The 20313-nt window shown below is 42.1% G+C and overlaps 1 protein-coding gene across 9 annotated transcripts in view; it reads right to left on the bottom strand.

Moving 5' to 3' along the window:
• DPF3 (double PHD fingers 3) overlaps positions 1-20313 on the bottom strand; it is a 172938-nt gene that overhangs the window by 83908 nt on the left and 68717 nt on the right. For all 9 annotated transcript variants that reach the window (XR_007631655.1, XR_007631656.1, XR_007631658.1 and 6 more), the window contains exons 2-3: positions 19113-19273; positions 13959-14066 (exon numbers count right to left, since the gene is read on the bottom strand). Coding sequence is in view for 4 of the 9 variants with exons in the window: in XM_050337222.1 (XP_050193179.1) it covers positions 13959-14066; positions 19113-19273 (269 nt within the window). In the remaining 5 variants the exon portion in view is untranslated. The remainder of the gene's footprint in view (positions 1-13958; positions 14067-19112; positions 19274-20313) is intronic.

Consider the following 20313-nt stretch of genomic DNA (forward strand, 5'->3'; position numbering starts at 1 on the left):
CAGAAATGGGAAAGAACAAAGCAAATTATCTCTGAGATGCTCAGATCTCTTGCCACAAAAAGGCAAGCAATTCCAAGAGGCCTATAAAGGGTTTAGACAAAAAGGTGAACTCTAGAATTAATAACAGAATGGTAAACAGGAAGATTAATGGCACCAGAGAAAATGCAGATGGTGAAGCCGAGCCTGCAGGCTCAGCAAGACTCTGAATAGGGAGGGGGAAAAAGGCAAGGTGTAAACAAGGTGACCTTCAAAGCCACGGGAATGCCTGCCAACAGGCCAGCCACAGGGCATCCCGAGACACAGATGTGCCATCTGGGGTAGGCTGTCTCATGACAACCTGAACAAGATTTGTCTTTTTCAGATTTTGCAGGGAGGCAAAATGTGTAGTGGCAGAAAATATTACCATTCATTCAAACGAAGCACAAATTAAATGCACAGGTTATAAAAGAATGCCATCCATTTTGTAAAGAAAATACAAAATAATTCCCTGAATATCCCCACTCAGAAAGGTCTTGTGCCCACTTGTAAAGCCTGTTCATGTAAGGTGTGGGGGAAGAGAAACTGGTTTTTACCAAACAAATGTTTTCCTTGAGGGTTTATGCTTTAGGTTCATGGTAAAAAGGGAAAAAAAAAAAAAAACAAACCACAAAACAACACCTCAGCAGCTACTGCAAAGCAGCTCTTTAAATCTCCCCCATCTTGGCATAAGTCTGTTCACTCCAGATGGCACATTTGGGTTTAGAGCAGGTAAAGATTTCTCAGGGAGCTCTATGTCCGGTATTTGCTTTTCCAGAGTTCCCTTTCTCTGTCTCAGAGCTTAGTTGGTCCCTGTGTGTGGCTAGGAAATCTCAGTCCTCTGCCTACAGTAAAAAGTGGGAGACAGAAACCTCCTACCATTGTTCTGCAGGGGAGCCCAGCTCTTTCAGGCCTGATGCTTAGATCAGTGTGATCAACCAGAAAAATTAAAAAGTAAATGCAATCACTCATTTTTTAAAATATATTAATCAAACAACACGGTGCTATGGGGAACATGCTATCCTAAATAAGCCTTCTACAAATTAAGCCAAACATGATCTGCTACGATATCCAGAGGCAAGAATTCTAGGGGAAAACAGAATAGAACATAACAGTTTACTGTGGAAAAAAAGCTGACCCTAGCTATGGGAGTCTAGTAGGCAGTGTATTCATACACCTCTTTCCCTTTCAGCCTCACTCAAAGTACGTAAAATCTGAGTATTTCAGGCAAAAACTGGCCCATATGAGTTCAGTGCTGAAACTGGCTAATTCAGTACTAAATGTATAAGCAGACATATCTGAATGTGTTTTATTCTGATGGGCTGCATACCATTGAAGATATTGTCATGACCTCTGGTTTCACAGTAGGAACCACAGTAGCTGGATGAGGTCAGGCAACCTGTGCAAGGCCTGCACAGCTCAGCACTGTTGCATCAAGCAGCCTTGACTTAAGCAAGTTTGCAATTGCTGACAGGAGCTGCCATCATGGCTCTGGGCGTCAGTACATACCTTTATGCAGAAAGTTCCATCATATGGCTCTGCTGATTGCCTTGTGATTAGAACAGGAATGGAGGGATGAAGTACCCACCTGAAAACACTAACGTGGCAGTGAGGAAGGAACCAGGAAGAACAAGGGAGAAAAACAGCAAGATGGAGGAATGCTACTATATTCCTTCTCATCTGCTGCAGCAAAGTAGGGCATGCTTCTTCTGAAAACTGCCACAGAAAAGTCTGAAAAATGGAAGCTCTGGGCCTTGAATTATGTCTTTTCAATCTCTCTCCTTTCTCGTCTCTGCTAACAGAGAAATATTGTATACTCCTGGGTCCTGAAAATATACATTTTCACACCTTACAAAACACAGTGACAATAGATGATAATGGGGAAGAGGGAGAGAGAGCAATGCAAGGGGAAAACAAAATGAAATACAGAATAGTTGCTCTTCTTTTCTTTCCTTCTCCTCAGTTTTCTTTTCCCTTTGTTCGTCTAACATTGAGCCAAACTGAGCCAAAAGGAGCTGCCATGCTGGGCTGCAAGATTGATGGCTGCAGGCAGACTACACAGTGAAGAGACGGATGACTGGTCATTTCCCGCGATGCACTGAAAAACATCCATCCTTGCAGCCATGCTGAGCCCGTTTGTGCTCCTTTTGAAAAGAGAGATAAACACAGGCAGCCAGAGGCACCTGACTGTCCTTCTCCCTCAGAAGGACACAGCTATAGTCCTCTGGGTTCCTTGAGAAGGTCACTCTGTCCATCCCTGAACATCTGGCTGTGGGATTTGCTAACTCTCTCTCTCCCCCAGCAATCATCCATCTATTAGAGCACAGTGCAGGTTGGAAGAAAACGGTGAAGAGAATGGTGTGACAACCTCATCAATCTACCGCTACACGCTTGGCTATTTAGTTTTCTTTACACTGTTCCTAAATGTGAGGGGCAAGGGGGGGGAGGTGTGTGAGAGAATTGCTAGTGGTATGAAGGAGGGAATTGTGGAAATGGCAATGTGGATTGGAGTGAGTCCTTATGACTATTAAAATGTTGTGCATGTACTAAAGCAGTAGGGAACTAATTAAGATTCAGGATTGAAAGGCAAAACAAAAAAGTTGGATGCACTCTTGTTCCATCTGTAGCACTTGCTGAGAGTTCAGATGTACTTGGGGCATCCTCTTTAGCAGAGTAAGGTTAATTTTTTTTTATTTTGCCCACTCAGATATTAACAGAAAGCTCCCTAGAAGAATATCCTGTAAGTATATTTATAATGCCAGCCCTGGTATAGCAGCTTCAGAGGCACAAAGCACTTAATCCTGAGTCTTTTCTATTTAGTTAATAGTGTCTTTGTTGCTGATACTGTCCTGGTCTATAGCACTGCTCACAGATACAGCCTCTGTGTTACCAGTTCTCCTGCTGTGCTGCTACCTCACTTAAGCAATGAGCATTATATGGCAGATGTATCCATAGCGTCACTTACAAATTAGCATCACTCCAGAAATTCCTGTAACCATGAACCTCACTTTGTCAGAGTAGCACATATCTGTAACTGTGTCATTCACAGGCATTGCACCAAGGAAATCATGAGAAGAGAAAAGCATTCACCATCCCTCAAAAACACAAAGAAATTACTTGCTTCAAGTGTTTAAATGTAGTTTTAGCACTCTATCTGGACCAGCTTTGAAAATTTGTCTTTTGTTCCCATCATGCAATGCTCTTTATTTTAGTCCAAAAAAAAAAAAAAGGATTTTCACCACGGATCTGTAGGACATGCATCATATATTAATCATGACCATATGTTTTCCTAAGATATCAACCCCATATTTGCCAAGGGTAATCACATGCATTGAGAAGGGCATAATTTCCACCAAGAGGAGTAAAGTTTTCATCCTTTCTCCTACATCAAGAACCATAGCTTTAGCTGGTGGAAATTGCTGCTTGCTGTCGTCTTTAATAGGACTGCCTACCTACAACAGCTAAGATCCTACCCCTGAATTACCTGGCTTGTTTAAGGGGAACCATGCTCCAAGTGCATCATAAGTAAGAACTCTGGTCTAGAGGACATTGCACAGAAAAGCCATTTCTATTCCAACATGTACTGCATCGACCCTCCTTCACCCAAACAGTTCATTATTGGGAAAGGTAAACATTAATGGTGTCAGAATCCTGAAGCATAAACCACCTGTAATAAATTATTAGTCAATCAAACACAAAACGCAGAGAATATTGAAATGAATCATAATCTAGCAAAAACATAGTTAATATCTCTCAGGTACAAGATGATTATGAGGCTGTAAAATGTTTACGCCAAAGAATGGGAATGACAGGTTGAAGACTTCCACTAGGGAAGGTGGTGGAAGGTACAGGGATGTGGGAGGGGAAGCCATCATAGTCCCCATTCTACTCTCAGCAATTCTATAAAGCTTGGCTGTGCAGGATTTCAAACCGAACCTTTTATTGCCATTTATTGCTCATTCTGTTATATTATGCACCAGAAAAATAACTCCTATAAATATTATAATATTTCATACTACAAAATTATTTAGATATGTGTCAGGAGAACAATAAAATATAAAAATTTTTAAAAATCAAATTTTAATGTAATTATATTTCTTTGTGGTTGTTTTGTTTTGTTTTATATTTTCTGTTATAAAGCAGTGCTTAAGTTCTACTATACCACTGACCTAGTAGACCAGTGACTGTATTGGGCTCTATTTTTCAGGATGCTGAGTACCAAACATGCAAGCCTGGTCCAGCCCGGTACTTTACATGTGGATTTAATTTTAAGCATGTGACAAGTCACATTAATTACTAAATGATCACTCATGTTCTTAAAGCCCAAGCTCAGGTGCTTTCCTTTACTGGGGTTAGACAGCTTGGCATCTTATGAGACTAAGCCCTGGGGACTTGATCCTATAAACCCTTTTTCATGTGATTACCAGGGAACTCCCAGAATTACTCACATGAACACAGAAAATAGATGCGGTGAATTAGATTAAAAATACCCATTTCCTAGAATCTTGTGTCCAGTACTTGCATGTAAACTGTACTTGTGCATCACAAAAACCCTTTTGGCAATGCAGCTTATCCTTTTTCAGGCATTGTTACTGGCTATGCCTAAAAAAGTGGCAGTAGGTTTGCCAGCAAAGCTGTTCAGGTTCAGTTTTAGCTGCAAGACTCCTACAGGGCACAAGGCTTCCTGTCCGCTCCTCCCCTGTGCTGGAGAGCCGATGAGCTGTGCCTTGGGGGAAACGGATCTGCCAGGTTCCAGCATTTCCCCAGGCACCGTCCCCTGGTGTTTCCCCAGCTGTTCTCATAGCCCTTTCTCCTGGTAAGTCCTGAGCTTAACTGCACTCCCTTCATTTTCGGTTAAATCTGTTTATTTCATAAACAAATAATCCTGACGGTTACTCACAAACACCAATGTTAACTTCATTGTAAGGGGATAAATCCTACAGCATTTTACCTCTCCAGCAGGAATAACATGTCTCCTAGAGATACAGCATTCATCGTCAGGCCTTGGCAGCTTAAGAGGCAAATGCCAAAAGAGCTCTTCCCAAAGATGCATCCTAGCAGCCAGATGTAGGTCAAATATACGGTAGCCAAGAAAAGCAAAAGAGTAAAACAATGGGCTGGATCACACAGAAAGGGTGGTGGCACCACAAGTAATTTCTCTCTCAAGCAGCCCAGGTATTACAAGCCAACGCCATTTCAGCTGCCTGAGCCCTCTGAGCTCTCCTCACATCTTGCAGATTGAGCCCCAGGAGACGACCTGCAGAAACACTGTAGAGCCTCCAAGGAGATCAACAGCATTCCTTCCATTTAATGGCCTACTGGAGTGACCGAAACATTTTTCAGAACAGCCTGGCTCCAAAGTCATCATAACTCTATTTTCACAAATATACTAAATACAGCTGAGGTGACACACCAGTAGAAAAATTACTTCTAAGTGGCTGCATTGTTTCTGAAATTACAACAGCCTTGTGTCTGTGGGACACTACACATGCAGCCTATGTTCCTATTCTCAGTGCTGAGACCCAGAAAACTCAGAAAGATAGATTTAATTGTTTCCAAAATTGCCTTATCTTGTTCAGTTGTTACTGCTGCCTTAGCCTGCTGACTAGAGCCACAGGGGTTTGGCTTCAGTGGGCTTTTGATCAAAACCCAGAGAGGTTCCAAAGCCCAGTACCTTCTCCATGCATCTCTCTCCTAATTATGCAAGCTGGCTCAGCCACACAAGAACCAGGAGTAATCCCGGGTGATTCATGCAAGCCATTTTATCTAAACAACACAGTTCTCCTGGTAAAACTGTGAATATAAAATACGTGTAGTGGCCTGTTCCAGATCCCACAAATAAAAGAGAAACTATTTACACAAAGTTAATCCTGTAAATTCTACCAACATGACTGTAGAGTTAAGCAGCAGAAATAAATTTTTTGTTTTCTTGACTGGACTATTTATAGAATATTATTTGCTTTTCCAGAAATCTTTTATTTCCATAACTGCAAAATCATTGGGGGCAAAATTCCATTGGGAGGAAAACACACATTTACTCACAGTCACTGAGCTGAATTAGTCTAAGAATTTGCAGCTTATCACATGTAACAACACCCAGCACCAGCAGTGTATGATTCAAAGGAGAAGTTACCATAGCACCAGCATCCCAGACATACAGAAGTCCAGCTCACCAGTGGCCAAAACAAAGCAAGAAGAGTTACACTGTGCAAAACTTGAGATATCTTTCTAGCAATTACACTGCACAGCCAGTATTGCAAAAGCTGGCTCAACAATTCAACTTTGGTGAGTCTCTTTATTTGTATATATGGGTGTGTAACAAATTACCTGTTTCTCATCACCATCTCAGTACACATAAGCCCAGGTTGTGCACCAGAGCTGGTACACTTTCATACCAGTTTTGCAAGGCTTCATGCTGATGGCCAGAACATTTAATGCTGGCACTTAAAAAGCTTGGCAAATGGCATGATTTATTCATTCATTCCTTTTTATTTTATTTTAAAGGTCTCACATACCCTTCCCAAACTCTCTGAAAGTATTTATTTAATATTTGTTAGGCACTTCTCTGAAATAGACAAATAAGGTTGATACTTTAGCACCTCCATTTTAGATGCTGCGAAGCTGAGAGAAAAAGACATTCCAGGTACTGTGAAGTCCTATGTGGGGCACAGGTGACGCAAGTATGTGATAGTGTGGTACGACTTGAAGTGCAGAGGTGGGCATCTCTACTGCAGACTGGCAATAGGACAAAGATATTTCACTGCAGGACTTCTATGTCACGATTCTGTGTCAGTGAGTACATGCAGAAAGGAACAGGTCCTCTGGTATTTTTAGTGCCATATAAGACGAGCAAAGCAAACTTTATCTGGCCAGAGATTTGGACCAGAAAAGGTCCCTCTTGTAGTTAAGAATTTAGGGTGGTGGATGGAGATGGAATAGATTTTGGTTAGAGGTATGTCTCTAATAGAAAGAACCTAATTCACAAGGAGGTCCCACACTGATGCGTTTTCTCTTGGTGACAGAAAGTCAGTTTTTCTAACCCAAGTCGTAGCTGGATGTGTAAGTGCCTTACAGCAGCAGCTCTTGCCTGTGGTGCCATGTCCTGCTGTGAAGACAAGATTAGGGGAGAATTGCAGCCTACTGTTTCGATTTGGTAGCATTGATGGATTCATCTGTAAGCTGCAGGCTTAGCTGATGAATAAACACCTACTTAAATTTAGGCTGAAAGCCCAAAAGAAAAGGCCCAGCAGAAATCAGTATTTATTTTGGTATAAAAAAACAGCAAAGAAAAAAACCCCAACACCTTCTGGCATCGCTGCTCCCTGATTTGGATTCACACTGTAAAACTTAATTTCATTCCCAAGTGCTATGGAAATGTGACATACATAGCTACATGATAGACCAACCTCAGGACTCAGCATGGTCAGCGTGCAGATGTGCTCTGTAACACACTGAAGGGGAACTGAAAACCATTCACTCTCCCTGTCACAAAAAGTTAAGGGTTTTTTTATTTTGTTCTACATGAGGTGGCAAAAATAAAGATGGACGAGGATGGGTGAGAATGAGATCTACTCTAGGCTCAACCAGAAACGACAGGATCCATGTGGAAACACTCGGTAAAATTCTTTGAGATAGATCACTCAGCTTCTTCAGGTGGGGAGCTTGTCATCAGCTGCACTCTTGGACACCGAGCTACTTGACATTTGACCCAACGTTTGCCTGATGCTCGACCCAAACACGCGGCTGGGCCGGTGCTCTGGCAGCACGCACCCAAACCAAACCCTGTTCCCAAGATTCAGTAACTCAAGAACAGGCCGCTCCTGCCAAGGGACAGGGTCTGGGGAGCGGCCCCGCCGAGCACCCCGCCCGCCCGCGCCGGGTCCCGCTGCCCGCCGCGCCCTCTGCTGGCCCCGCCGCGCCGCTGCAGCCGCCCCGGGGCCGCCGCGCCGGCACCGCCGCTCCCAGCGCCACCACCACACACCGGGCACGTCCCACCCGAGCCGTGACAAGCGGCGGTGGGGGGAGAATCATAAAATCAGTGATATTTTAAAGCACCGAACAACGTATTATAAATAGACGACGGAAGGTTTGTTTGTTTGTTTTTTCTTGTGGGTTTTTTTTTGTTTGATTGTTTTTGGGTTTGTTTTTTTTTTTTAAACAAAAAGTACTCCAGAACGTAGAAGTACTTGAATAAAAACGAGATTTTAAACAACATTTTAATTTCAAGGTTTTGGAGGGCCGAGAGAAAAACTCACAGAAGTCGCTAACAGGCTGGTAACCTCCACCTTATGTCAGGAATCCAGACCAAGTAATCAGTGAAAGAACCCTGCTCCTGTCAGGTCAACTCTACCCCAAACGCAGGGTTCATGATTGCAAATGTTAATAAAAGCCATGAACAATTAAAAAAAATAATATATAAGCTCTACACAAAAAGTATCTTTGGTAAATTCACATCTGCAGAAATGTCAGAAGTCTGAACAACTGATAGATTCAAATATCCTCCTTTAGCAATATTGTATCCAATTCATCTACGTGTTACAGACACACGTTTATTTGGCACCAGAACTGTTCTGCCAGTTAGGATCCTAAGATGGTCTTAACAGACTTCAAAGAGGAGCCACAGGCAGGTTTTATAATATACCATGACTACAACCTTTAATTACAAAGAAGTTTCAATATATGTCAAAGAGCAGGAAAACTTTTTGTTAAGAAAAGATGTGCCTCTCCTTACAGCACTCATAGGAAAACAACACTGCTGTCTTGTAGTATGGTACAAGAACCAATGTGTGATTGTGTAGAAATTGCTGAAATCGAAAGTGAAACTACTCAATATTAATTGGCCTGAGAAAAATTATAAAAGTAAATTCTCATGAAATTAAATGTTTTGAATTATTTTTAGGCTCTAATATCTTTGAATAACACTGAGCAACAAAAGAAAGAAAAATAATATGGGACTCAGGAGAACTGAGGTCTTTCAATGTTCTTGAGTTCAATTTCCAGCTGTACCACAAACCTCCAGTATAACTGTCATAGAAGTATTTTATTATCTTTGTCGCTCATTTCTCCATTTTGGAATCAAAATACTTCCTTCACAATATCTTGTATATCTGGACTGTAAGATCTGCTATAGTATATGATTATAGCAAAGAGCATAAGAAAACTTCACAACAACCTCTGGGATGATGATCTAACATGCTACTTGAGTCTCTAGATGCTATCATGTAAGTGATACTACTACAAATTCTGTTCTTTGCTTTTTAATGTCATCTTAACTTTCTCTTGGTGAAGTGCCCCATCTTAAAGAGCACAGACCTCCACAGACAAGCCAAGCATCTTTCACAAGAGTTGGGGGGCACTCTTCACTTTCCAGGAGACCCTTGTACAATCAGTCACAGTCTCTACAAGGTAAATTGGTTTGGTTTAAAGAGATAATAGCTTATCTGTAAGGGTTCTGTTCATTCATCCACAAGCACCCTCACCTAGGTATACCCCACATGCCACATTAAAAACAGATCAGGCATTGTTCAATTGGATCTAAAAATCTTTTATCAGTACTTGCCTCAAACAATTCTACCATGGTTCATAATAGCAAATGAAAAATTCTTTTGTTTACTTTTACCCTTCAACAGCCAGTTAAAAACAAACATTTCAGTAGCTCAACTGACCACTAGACTGCCCAGACATAAGTAACAAGACAGACACTAGTGCAGGACACCAGCTCGTTCTCAGCACAGTAGTAGCACACACAAACTCGACACCCTTCAAGTGGGTGGGAAGGCTGCCCACTGTGAAACCTCACTATTGGCTTTCAGTCCAAAACCAAAGAACAGCAGTAAATTGAGACAAGATCTTTCCAGTCATATTCCTTACACTCACATAGCACGTGAAATAAAAGCCTTGTGTGCACATATGTACGTACCTATATTTAGCCATCTTGTAACACTGAAGTAGGACACTACCAATTTAAATTCCACCAGAGTTTTTTGCCATACTCATCCTATCTATTCTCATCTGCATAGCTGCAAAGCTTGGGTAATACCTGACTGTCAGCAGGGTTTACTGTAGGTAATACCACTTCCACAATTTTGACAGCTGACCCAACACAGAATCATACCACCCAGCACCACAAAACCACTAAGTATATAAGGATCAATTAAGATTTCAAGTGGTCTTGGGTCTAATCAGAGATCAGTCTTCCATTTCTAACCCTCCTCTTTCCAACTGCTCAGATATTGCTGAGGACCAGAACTCTACTGCTTGCCTTTGCAGTACCTGCAGCTCACAGTGGTGGTAGAGTTAAAAATTCTCCTTTTTCTTCCATTCCACTGGAAGGCTACCCAGCCCAAACCTCTCTGTCACCCATTCCCAGACTCACAGACTTCCCATGCGCAGGAGCTCAGCTCTGCTCTCACTCTTTTACTGGGCAGGAGAACAGCCAGCTTGAGTGAATGTGGTGGCATGAGCTGCTTACGTCCTTCCCACTGCTCTGTGCTGAAGTCCTGTGCAAACACTGCTGCCGCAGAGAATCAGGTTTGCCCACACTCGCTTGAACAGAAGTCTATTTTCATGAATATTAGGAGAGTATCAACACCTAATAACTTTAGAACTCTGTACTATGGAATCACAGTATTAGCAACATGTCAATATATTGCCCATGACCTAGAATATATTTCAAATCTGTACCAGTGTTCATAGGAGTCTTGACTGGCAGGCTATAATGGCTCACGGAACAGCTCCTATCGATTACAACGATGAGCCCTTGGCTACACTTAAGCCATAATGCTTGGTTCTGAGAATATGAACCTAACACTGAAAGATGAAGACCAAACCATGTGCAAGTAAGTGTCAGGCATACTTTGTGAAATTCTTGAAGATCTGGTTGTAATTTTGACTGTATTGTCATTGAAGTAATTATCATAAGTAAGTTTGGCAATACTTTATTTCTCCCACGTATCTATTGGATATGCCACTGGATGGGACAGAGGGTGCTTAGAAATAGCACTAATATGAACATTGCTGCACCCTCGATCAAACCACTTTACTAGAGCAATCCTTGCAGGTAACTCTGAGTAGAGTGGCAGATGAAAATAGACATCTAAAGGCTGCATCAGTAACATCTATTCCAGTGTTCACATCTTTACAACTTTGGCTGTAACTAGTCTTAAAACCAAACACTTCCACTTGAAACCAAATACAGGCAACAGATCAGGACAACAAAAGCACTGTGTTCTATTAAGAAGCAGGCATCGACTGACCCCAGGAAAAACATTATAGTGAACCTTGCATTTTACAAAAGAACAGCAGACCGTTGGACCATAATTATTTTCTTCATTAGGTTTTGGTATTACCAAATGTGAAACTCTCACTTACTGACTGTTGTCATGCACTACCTAAACCTGCAAAAGTAGGTTATAACTATAAATGTTGTATTATTACTAAATGATTTATTGTACCCTTAAACTGATAGCAAGACAATAGTTTGATTCTACTTACTGATCAGCTCATGACTAGCTATGACTTACCAAAACAAAAATCCTGTGTATCTCCTGAATTATGTAGGTGTCTTGAATTTTTGGATACAACTTATTGCTATAATAAGCCACTCCAAAAGCCCAGGTGCAGTCCAAGCAAGTATTCACACCCCTGGTGCCAACCCCATTGACTGCTGTATTGGCTACTTTTGGAGTTAAGCTCCCCTTCAGTGTTTATTACAGTGGCTGTCTTAAGAGAAGCATTTCTACACAGCCAAAAAATGTAACACACAATACAACTAAGGCTTAGCCCAAATTTGAAATTGTAGAATTGCACTGCCTGTGCATGTTATATAACAATTATATATAAAATATATAAACAATTTCACAGCCTCCTATATAAAAATCAGCTTTTTGCATATTAAAAGAGCACAAGCACTCTCTAGATGCTGAGAACAGCTCTAACCCACAACTAGGATGCCCAAGCCCTAGGGGAACAAAGCCATGGAACATTTAGATTAGATTTCTTTCAAATGTATTTTGTATGTCCTACAGTTGTCATCTCTGTGCTTTTTAAGGGATCTTAAATTTCCACATCTTTGCCCCACACAGTAATCTAACATTTAATCAAGGACTGAAGAAGTCAACATTAGGTAGCTTCCTAGGTTTAGCATTAGGTTTTACCACAGTGTTCCCCTCCAAAATGCACAGTATTTCTGCTGGCCATGTTGAAAATAAATTACACTATCTTTCTCCCAAATTTTCAAAAGCTACATTTAAATGGAGATCAAATGTTTTCCATAGGTTTTATACTTTCAAATTGGAGAAGGGAAAAATCCCACTTTTGGCTAGTGAGTCTATTCTGGATATGCACAGATGGAGTGAAATTATTTTGTGGTGTAACTGATAAGAAAAGTTAATCACTAGATAGAAATTGGTTGGAAAATAGATTTAAATGGCAGAGTAATATAACTCGCCTTATTTGGTTGCCACGGGCAATGCAACAAAAGTAGCACTCCTGAGATGCAGAGGAGATGTTTATAGCAGGGAAAACAACACAGAGACAGACATGCTGAGGTCTCTTTATCTGATAACTTTGTGGTAATTGCCTTTCATGCCCTGTGGCATGTAGGATGCACTAATTTGGCATTCAGTGAATACAGCAAAGAAATGTAATGCAAACAAAAAGAGTCAAACTCTACCCTACTGCTTTACCTTGTAAAATAACTGAAGTGCAGCAGTGCTGGCATCATCACAAAGTCTGAGGTAGGCCCTTCTGTGAGCCAACAGCATTCTTTTCCTAGAGTCCAGTCTCATTTTCATCAATGTACGTGACTGATTTCATCAGTTCTTTCCAAGCAGCTCTGCTGTGAGGTCTAGTTCTATTTGCTGACTGAGATTTTGCCCTTGGTTTGAACCCCAGCTGAGTGGTTATAGGGATTTCTTCCACTTGTCCAGCTGTCCACTGATGTCTCTTATATTGAAGGTAGGGAGTCTTCAAAAACTGTTTCTACCAGAATCAACAGGAATTTTGTCTCTGCTGCCCCTTCCTCCCCTTTACCAACTACTGTATAGAAGCAAAGTCATCAGTATTGCTGATCGTAGCTCAGTTCCCAGGCACCTCCTTTTGTCAAACAGGTTTTTTTAATATTCTTAATATACATTTGGGGGTTTTCTCCTGTACTTTTTATATTGGCAGTGTGTCACCTCTTAAAAACCACATACAGCTGTGAGTACATGTGTTCCCTCTTTCTCATAATGGCTGACCCCAGAGACAGCAAGCCTTTATTACTAACTGCAGGGAAGAATGCACAACACTATGCTCTACCTGACACAGCTGTAGCTCCTCAACATCTGCTTTACAGTCAATCATTCAGCATCCAGACTCATCAGTTCCTGTAGTTTAATTGTGGAAGAAGAATACCAAGGACAAGAAGAATGAAAGAATAACGGACAAAGGTGCACATACAGACCGACACAAATACACAAATGTGGCTTATGTTCACTAACTTTTAGTATTTACTGTTTATAATCTGGTCACATCCCTTGATCCCAGCCCCATTAAGAAAGATCTTATCAGTGTACTCTTCCACACACACAGTGGCCTTTTTCACGAAGATTAGGCGACAGATGCCAGAGTGAGACTTTGTATTAATAATGTGCAGAGGAAATAATTAGTAATACATTGATCTTTTGCATCCTTACGAATTGCTAATAGAAGCCAGGATTCAACCCTGCAGAAGGTAAATTCAGCTCCCATTGCATTCAATACAAGTTGTACACATTTCTGTAAGGGATGAATCGCATGCAGAGAGTTTGGTTGTTATTGTGACAGCAAATCAAGTAAGATACAACAGATGCAATGAGAAATGGTGGGAGAGGGGCAAAGATAAAGTCCAAGGTCTAAATGCCAGGTTTGCACGTATGCCAGCTGCTCTGCAGTGCAGGAGAGAAAGGCAAACAAATACTTACCAGGTTTAATTTCCAGCAGCTTCAGCCTGGAATCCTCAGGGGGATGCAAACGCCTCTTTTTGCGCCAGCAACGTGCTGGGTATGTATACAGCTGACCTGGGGCCAGGCCTGAAGATTAAAGGCAAAAAATTAATCACATTTCAGATTGTAAACCACAAGCACTGTCTCTAGCATCTTTGTTCTTGCCCTTCCAGCATCTCCTTGTTGGAGGGTTGAATCCTGCAAATCATGAGACAGAACTACACACTCAAGGCATCCAGCACTCTTGAGGCTCCTCAGCACCTCTTGGGATCAGGCCTACAGAGAATCTAAGTTTCATTTAGAGACTTCACTCAGCTCACTGAAACCAAAGCTGCACATAAATAATTTGTGATTTCTTCAGGGTAAATAGAATTTCAGACTCTCCTGGGTCACAAGGGCGATGCCTCCTCCACAGGCAGAGAAGCCCCCTTGGGAGAGAAAAGATGAAGTTCTGACATGCAAATCTTGAGGCCCTGATGTACAGAGCAGCTCAGGAAATTTGTGTCTTCCAAATGGGAGCAAAACAAGATCCAAGAGGTCTGACTATGCAGACTCTGTATTTTTGCTTAAATTCTTGATATTTGTTTGAATACCAATTCTTCATTCTGACTATTAGCTCCTCATGCCAATCTCCTGGTTGAGCAAGGAGATATAGCAGCAATGTTTACATTATTGCATGGTCCCTTAAATCACATTTGGCATTGCTGGCCTCCGAGCTGCCCTGGCTCTCCTGACAGCTACCCTTTAGCCAATGTTTGAGCTATATTTTGCTCTCTTGTATTCAGAACACAGCAGGGCTTCATGAATGCATCACTATTAGGGGCACAGAAGCACACTGACAAGTGCTCCAAAGTATCCTCAACTGCCCCAGATACTCATGACGTACAGAAATACCAGAAAGACACAGAAAAGTTGGAAGAATTAAATTCTTTGCTCTGCTTCCCTTGCCCTCTCTGACCACCAGTTCTGCTTTGGCTCCTCTGTCCTTCTGCCATGGTCTTGAAGGGGCTATGGAGTGTGACTACAATTCCAGACTCCCTGTCCTCAGAAAACAGGTAAGACCATATAAGAGAGAGAACAGGAGTGGTGTTACCACATCTGAAACTGTACCAACAGTGAACAGCCGGACAGCATCTAGGGGATGCCAGTAAAGCAGAACAGCTCAAGGACATCGGGATGGCCCAAGAGTTTTCTCATCCCTTCTGAAGCAGCCAGGAGAATATATCATCTTGGGAACAAAAATGACTCACCAAACCAAATGAGAATAATGAAAAAAACCAATATCCTGTTACTTGGGGGTGAGGAGGAAGACAAAATAAAATAATTCACCTCAAGGGAACGTGCTAATCAAATTCTGCAAGTGAAACCTAAGCTCCTGTTTTTAAATATTTCAGCTGTTGGGAATTCCAGTTCAGACCCCAGCACTTTCCACCCACTTCCAAGGCCTTGGTGCATAAACATAGCATCTACAGCATAATGCCTGGTTGTGGCCAAGTGATGGAGTATTTGCAGAGATCCTGCTTGTTTCAGGGCACAGAATTTCACTGGTTCTTTCACTGATGCTCAGCAAGCTGGGCATTATGCCTACTCCAAGGACACATTTCAGAACAGGTTGCTTAGGACTGGTTTGGGAATAAAAATGTGAACAACTAGCACTTCTATAGTGTTTGGACACTCCTCTTCATAGCACTTTGCAAACATTAACCACTGCAAACAATTGCTATAATGATGAGGTGGATTGTGCCTGGCTCTCATGTGAGTAATTAAAGAGGTGGAGGCAAGAAGCCTCACCCTTTCACAGCAGGTCCTGTTCAAGAACTTTCACACAACATTGAAATGGTGGTTATTAGACCAAAGCAATAGGACAGAGAATCAGCCCTCCATTGCACAAGTTGCCACAGAGGAGTCATTTGAAAGAAATAAGCACCACAGCTTTTGTCCCAGACAGAAAGGAGCAAAGATGTACTGAAGTTTTGGGGGAGTATCTGTTAAAGTAGGTTCAACTGTTGAGCGCTTTTATATGAAAGAGCAGTTCTGGATTGAGCCACATTGAGGACACTGAAAGCCAACTGCATATGCTGAAAGTCCAACTAGATATAAAGCAGATATCCTTGAAAGGAGAGAGATCAGAAAGCCTCTTTCCTAGAGGACCTCCAGGTGGCAGGTAGATCAATAAGAGATGGATGATCCAACAGCCACCTCTGCACCCCTTGAGGTAAGCTCTCTGTTCCCACTCACAATACCCCTGTTCATTAATACACTGCCATCCAATTAACTTAATACATGTACCAGACCTTAACTTGATCCAAACCCATCAATGCTACCTTCACTTCTCTACCCTGTTCCCCCTCTGTCACTGTGCTGCCTCACATGAAGTATAGATCTTACAGAAAGGAAAGGCAACAAGGAAAGGGTCAGTCCTGAATACCTTGAATCTAGCCCCTTCACAGTCGATCTGATAGTGGATATGGAAATAAAGCATATACAGTTCTTACTGTCTTTAGTCCTCAGTGGGTTGTCTCTCCCTCTGGTACCTTATAGGGCAACCAGAGAAGGTTCCAACCATTTGCTTATAGAGGAAATAGCAGAACCTGCAGTGAGTTATGTTGTTTATCTCATTAGTGTAGGAGAGTCATAACTCAAAGTTCGTGTGAAAGGCCAGTGAAGGAGGGGGAAAGGAGGGAGTTATGTGCAGTATTGTGTGAAATTAACCCTGAACTGTTTATCATGAGATGCAGTTTTCTGACTCCTTTAACAAAGAGGACAGCAAGGACCCAGGTTAATATGCTGAGGTCCTGACTCTCCTCTGTTGTTCAAGCCTGTATAAGTAAAAAGAGAACATGGAGCTTTGCCATTTGTCATTATACAGTTTTTTCAGATTAGAGGTAGTAAATAGTAGTGAGCATAGCATACAGGACAGATACCAGGATGGCTGGCAGAGCCAAAAACAGGCATGCTAAACTGTAGAGGGATGCTTTGACTCACCATAAAACTACAAGAAATAGATAATGCAAAGATACCCAAGGGAGCACTAAATGGGCTAATAAAATCAAGTAAGAGGAAAGCAAATATGGGGGAGGAGGGCTGCTTCATTTCACACTGATTATTCTAAATCAAAATAACAAAAGCATCAGGTTTGGTGGCCAATCCAGACACAGGAGGCTTCTTTCACCTGTTACTCTCTGTGAAGAATGCTCCACCTTTAGTCTCTACTGCAGACCTGCAGGAGAAATGTCACTGGTCCTTTTTCATAGGGCGAGCTGCCAAACAGTTCACTATCAAAAGTGAGGAAAGAACGACTTGCAAAGTGAATTTGCTCAAGGTAGTCCTGAGAAAGGCAAAGCATTAAGACCTCTCGGTTCCTGGTGTGATGCTGTAACACTTTTATGATGGTCTCTTCTGCAAGTGCACAGACACTAATGAGGCCCACACAAAACTTTCCAGCTATCTTTGTAGAAGTTGCTGTTGACAAAGCATTACTTGTGAATGTAGTGGATGTATACCTGTTTCTATACATACCTCCTGACTGTGTTCAGAAGAATAAAACTAGCAGCATCTTACTCATAACAAGATGGTACAAGAACAAAAATTCCTTGGGTAAACAGATTAGTCCAAAAAAAAAACAACCAACCAAACAAGCTGCTTTGCCAAAGCATAATCGCTTAGGAATGGGGCATTTTCAGCTGAAGCAAAAACTCAACTATGGGTATGAAGCAACCCTACAAAAGAAGAGTGAGTCCAGAAGGTCAGACAACTCCCAGCTTGTAAACCACATTCAGTGGTCCCAGATTACCCCAGCAGTTTTCATAGCTGAAGTATTCTTAGGGTATTTTTAATGCTGTAAAACACCTGCGTCTTCTGCATTTTACTATAGAAAGAGTTTTCTGATAGTAGTTCAAGACAACACTAAATCTACTTTGGATATTTTAGGCATAGGAGGAATGCAAGGATCCTTCCCTCAGTACATTGTAGGAAAGGGAGAAGGGAAGTTTTAGCTAAGTCTCAGCTAAGCACTCTTCAGAAGCAGCAATTGCTTTCTTAGCTACAGGAGGGTAGGGGAAACATCCTGTGCGTTCCTCCCACTTCATCTCCTGTAAATAGGCCAGTGGAAGAGACTAGAGCAGGCTGCACCTTCCCATAATTTCAGATCTAGAATCTGGGGAGGGGAGGAGGGGGGAGTTCAGTATGGTTTACATGAACTGGCATGTATTTATGCACATGTACATGTCGTGCTTCCAGTGACCATGTACCCTAGCCCCCTTCCTGCCTGGATTCTCTGGTCTTTACTAAAGAAAATAATCAAAAGAGTAGGAACCCAGTTTGGTGCTATCAAAAAAATCTGTTCCCTGAGCACATTGTTGGTCAGACACTGAGACATAACCTAGCCATATTCCCCCCTGTGGTTCAGAAGGACTTCTATCAGAGTAACATCTCCAGTCTTTGAGCTGGTGACTGTCCTTTGCCTCTCAAACAAGGATTCCAGATGGATTTACTCTAACAAAGGAAGGACTGATCAAAGTCCACAAAAAAACCCAGTGCTCTTTTCCCTTGAGCTTCACTGAGCTTTAGAACAGGCATTAGCCAAAGCTCCTTAAGGAAATACACCGACTTCTTTCTGCACCCAAGGGAACTGCAGCTCCAAAACTGATACCCAAGTAACTTGTCCAAAGGAGAATCAGGACCTATATGTGTATTTCTAACCACTGGAACTACGTACACTCCATGAACTGGACTCTTCTATATTTTACCTCGGATTTATATCCTTCCCGATGTAGTTCCTTATTTTCAGCATTCATCTGAGAAACTCCCACCTCCACCTTGAAGAAATTCCAGTCCTACTGAGAGCAGAGCATTGTGTCTTCTGCTACAGATTGGGATCAATAGCATTAAAAGAGCTATGTTGATGAGGCCTTAGAAACTACCACGTCATGCACTTGTACGGGTAGAGAGAGAATAATTAGCATGAGCTCTCTGCAGTTACTAAAGGAAATCCCCTGCAGGCACAGAGGTTTAGGCAGCTTCTCTTCTGTGTGGCCTGTAGCAGATTTTTGCTCCTATTAATTAAACCCCATGAGGGCTCAGTGGCCAGCCCTCGATACATGCGCATGCATACACAGACACAACGCTACCAACCTGGTCCCCTGTGCCTCTTCTCCATCCAGATGTAGCAGTTGTTCTGAGCTACCCCAGTTTGTGAATCCAGGAAGGGAAGGCGGACACTTCGCTCGGCACACAGCCGAGAGTTGTAGCTGCGACAGTGTTCAATGGCTTCTTTGTAGAACTGGTCCCCGAGTCTGCCAAAAGAGACAGGGCAGACAGTGAGAATGATTGGGCTGCCCCGTCCAAAAAGACTTAGGAAAAGGGGACATGAGGTTGGTTTAAAAATGGACAAACAAAAAAACTTTGCCTGAATAGATGCAAAGGTTGCTGACGGGAGAAACTGCTGAAGCAGATCATGCAGAAAGTGTCACGAAAAGATCAGACTCTCAGGAACCAGACATGGATTTTTCAGTAGCAGCATGGCTACTGAACGAGCAAATGATGCAACCACATTGGCCCATGACCCTGGGTCAGGCACATGTACACCATGATGAACTCATTCTATTGTTTTTCTTCCCCCCATAGTTTGTCCAGTTAATTCAGCAAACCAGTCATTTCAATCCCCATGTTACAGCAACTCCTGCAGTATATTTTGAGCAACCAGAAAGCCCACCAAGTTTAGAAGAACTTCACTCTAGTGTTTCTGGCATCGGAGAGGCCACAAGATCAAAGAACGTAGTCCTCTTATTGTGTGTTTCTGAGGCATGAAAACACACCCCTTAACAACTAGAACCATGTCTGCAATGGCCAGACTAGACATTTTGTCATAAGCCTTCCAGACTTTTCCACAGTGAAGCCTGAGGTGCCAAGAGCATCAGGCTACAACAACGACAAGTAAGATCCGGCGTGGCAAATGCTACTTTCCTCTGGAGCCTAGTGGGAGGAACATTTCTAAAGACAGTGTCACTTATTTCATAAATAAATATTTGTTCAAAAATTTTGTGGAATCTTCATCTTCCCTTGAGAAAAGTTTAAAAACTCTGCCTGCTGGAGATTAACAAAATCTGCCCTCCAAATTTTTCTAAGCAGGGAAAAGCATCAAAGTAAAGCTACCCTGAGGACTCAAAGCAGCTGTCGTGCTGAAGCATTGCAAAGTAGGTGGGCCACACTGCTGAACCTTATTCTTGATCTATTGTCAAGGTGAAATTTAGTCATGACACAAATAGCTAGGAAAGCTACCCATTAGAGGTAAGTTCATTAGAAAACAGGAGTAGAGTGATATATAGCATAAATT

This window comes from Myiozetetes cayanensis, unplaced genomic scaffold, assembly GCF_022539395.1.
Source record: "Myiozetetes cayanensis isolate MyiCay16 unplaced genomic scaffold, myiCay2020 scf6-25, whole genome shotgun sequence".
NCBI lineage: Eukaryota > Metazoa > Chordata > Aves > Passeriformes > Tyrannidae > Myiozetetes > Myiozetetes cayanensis.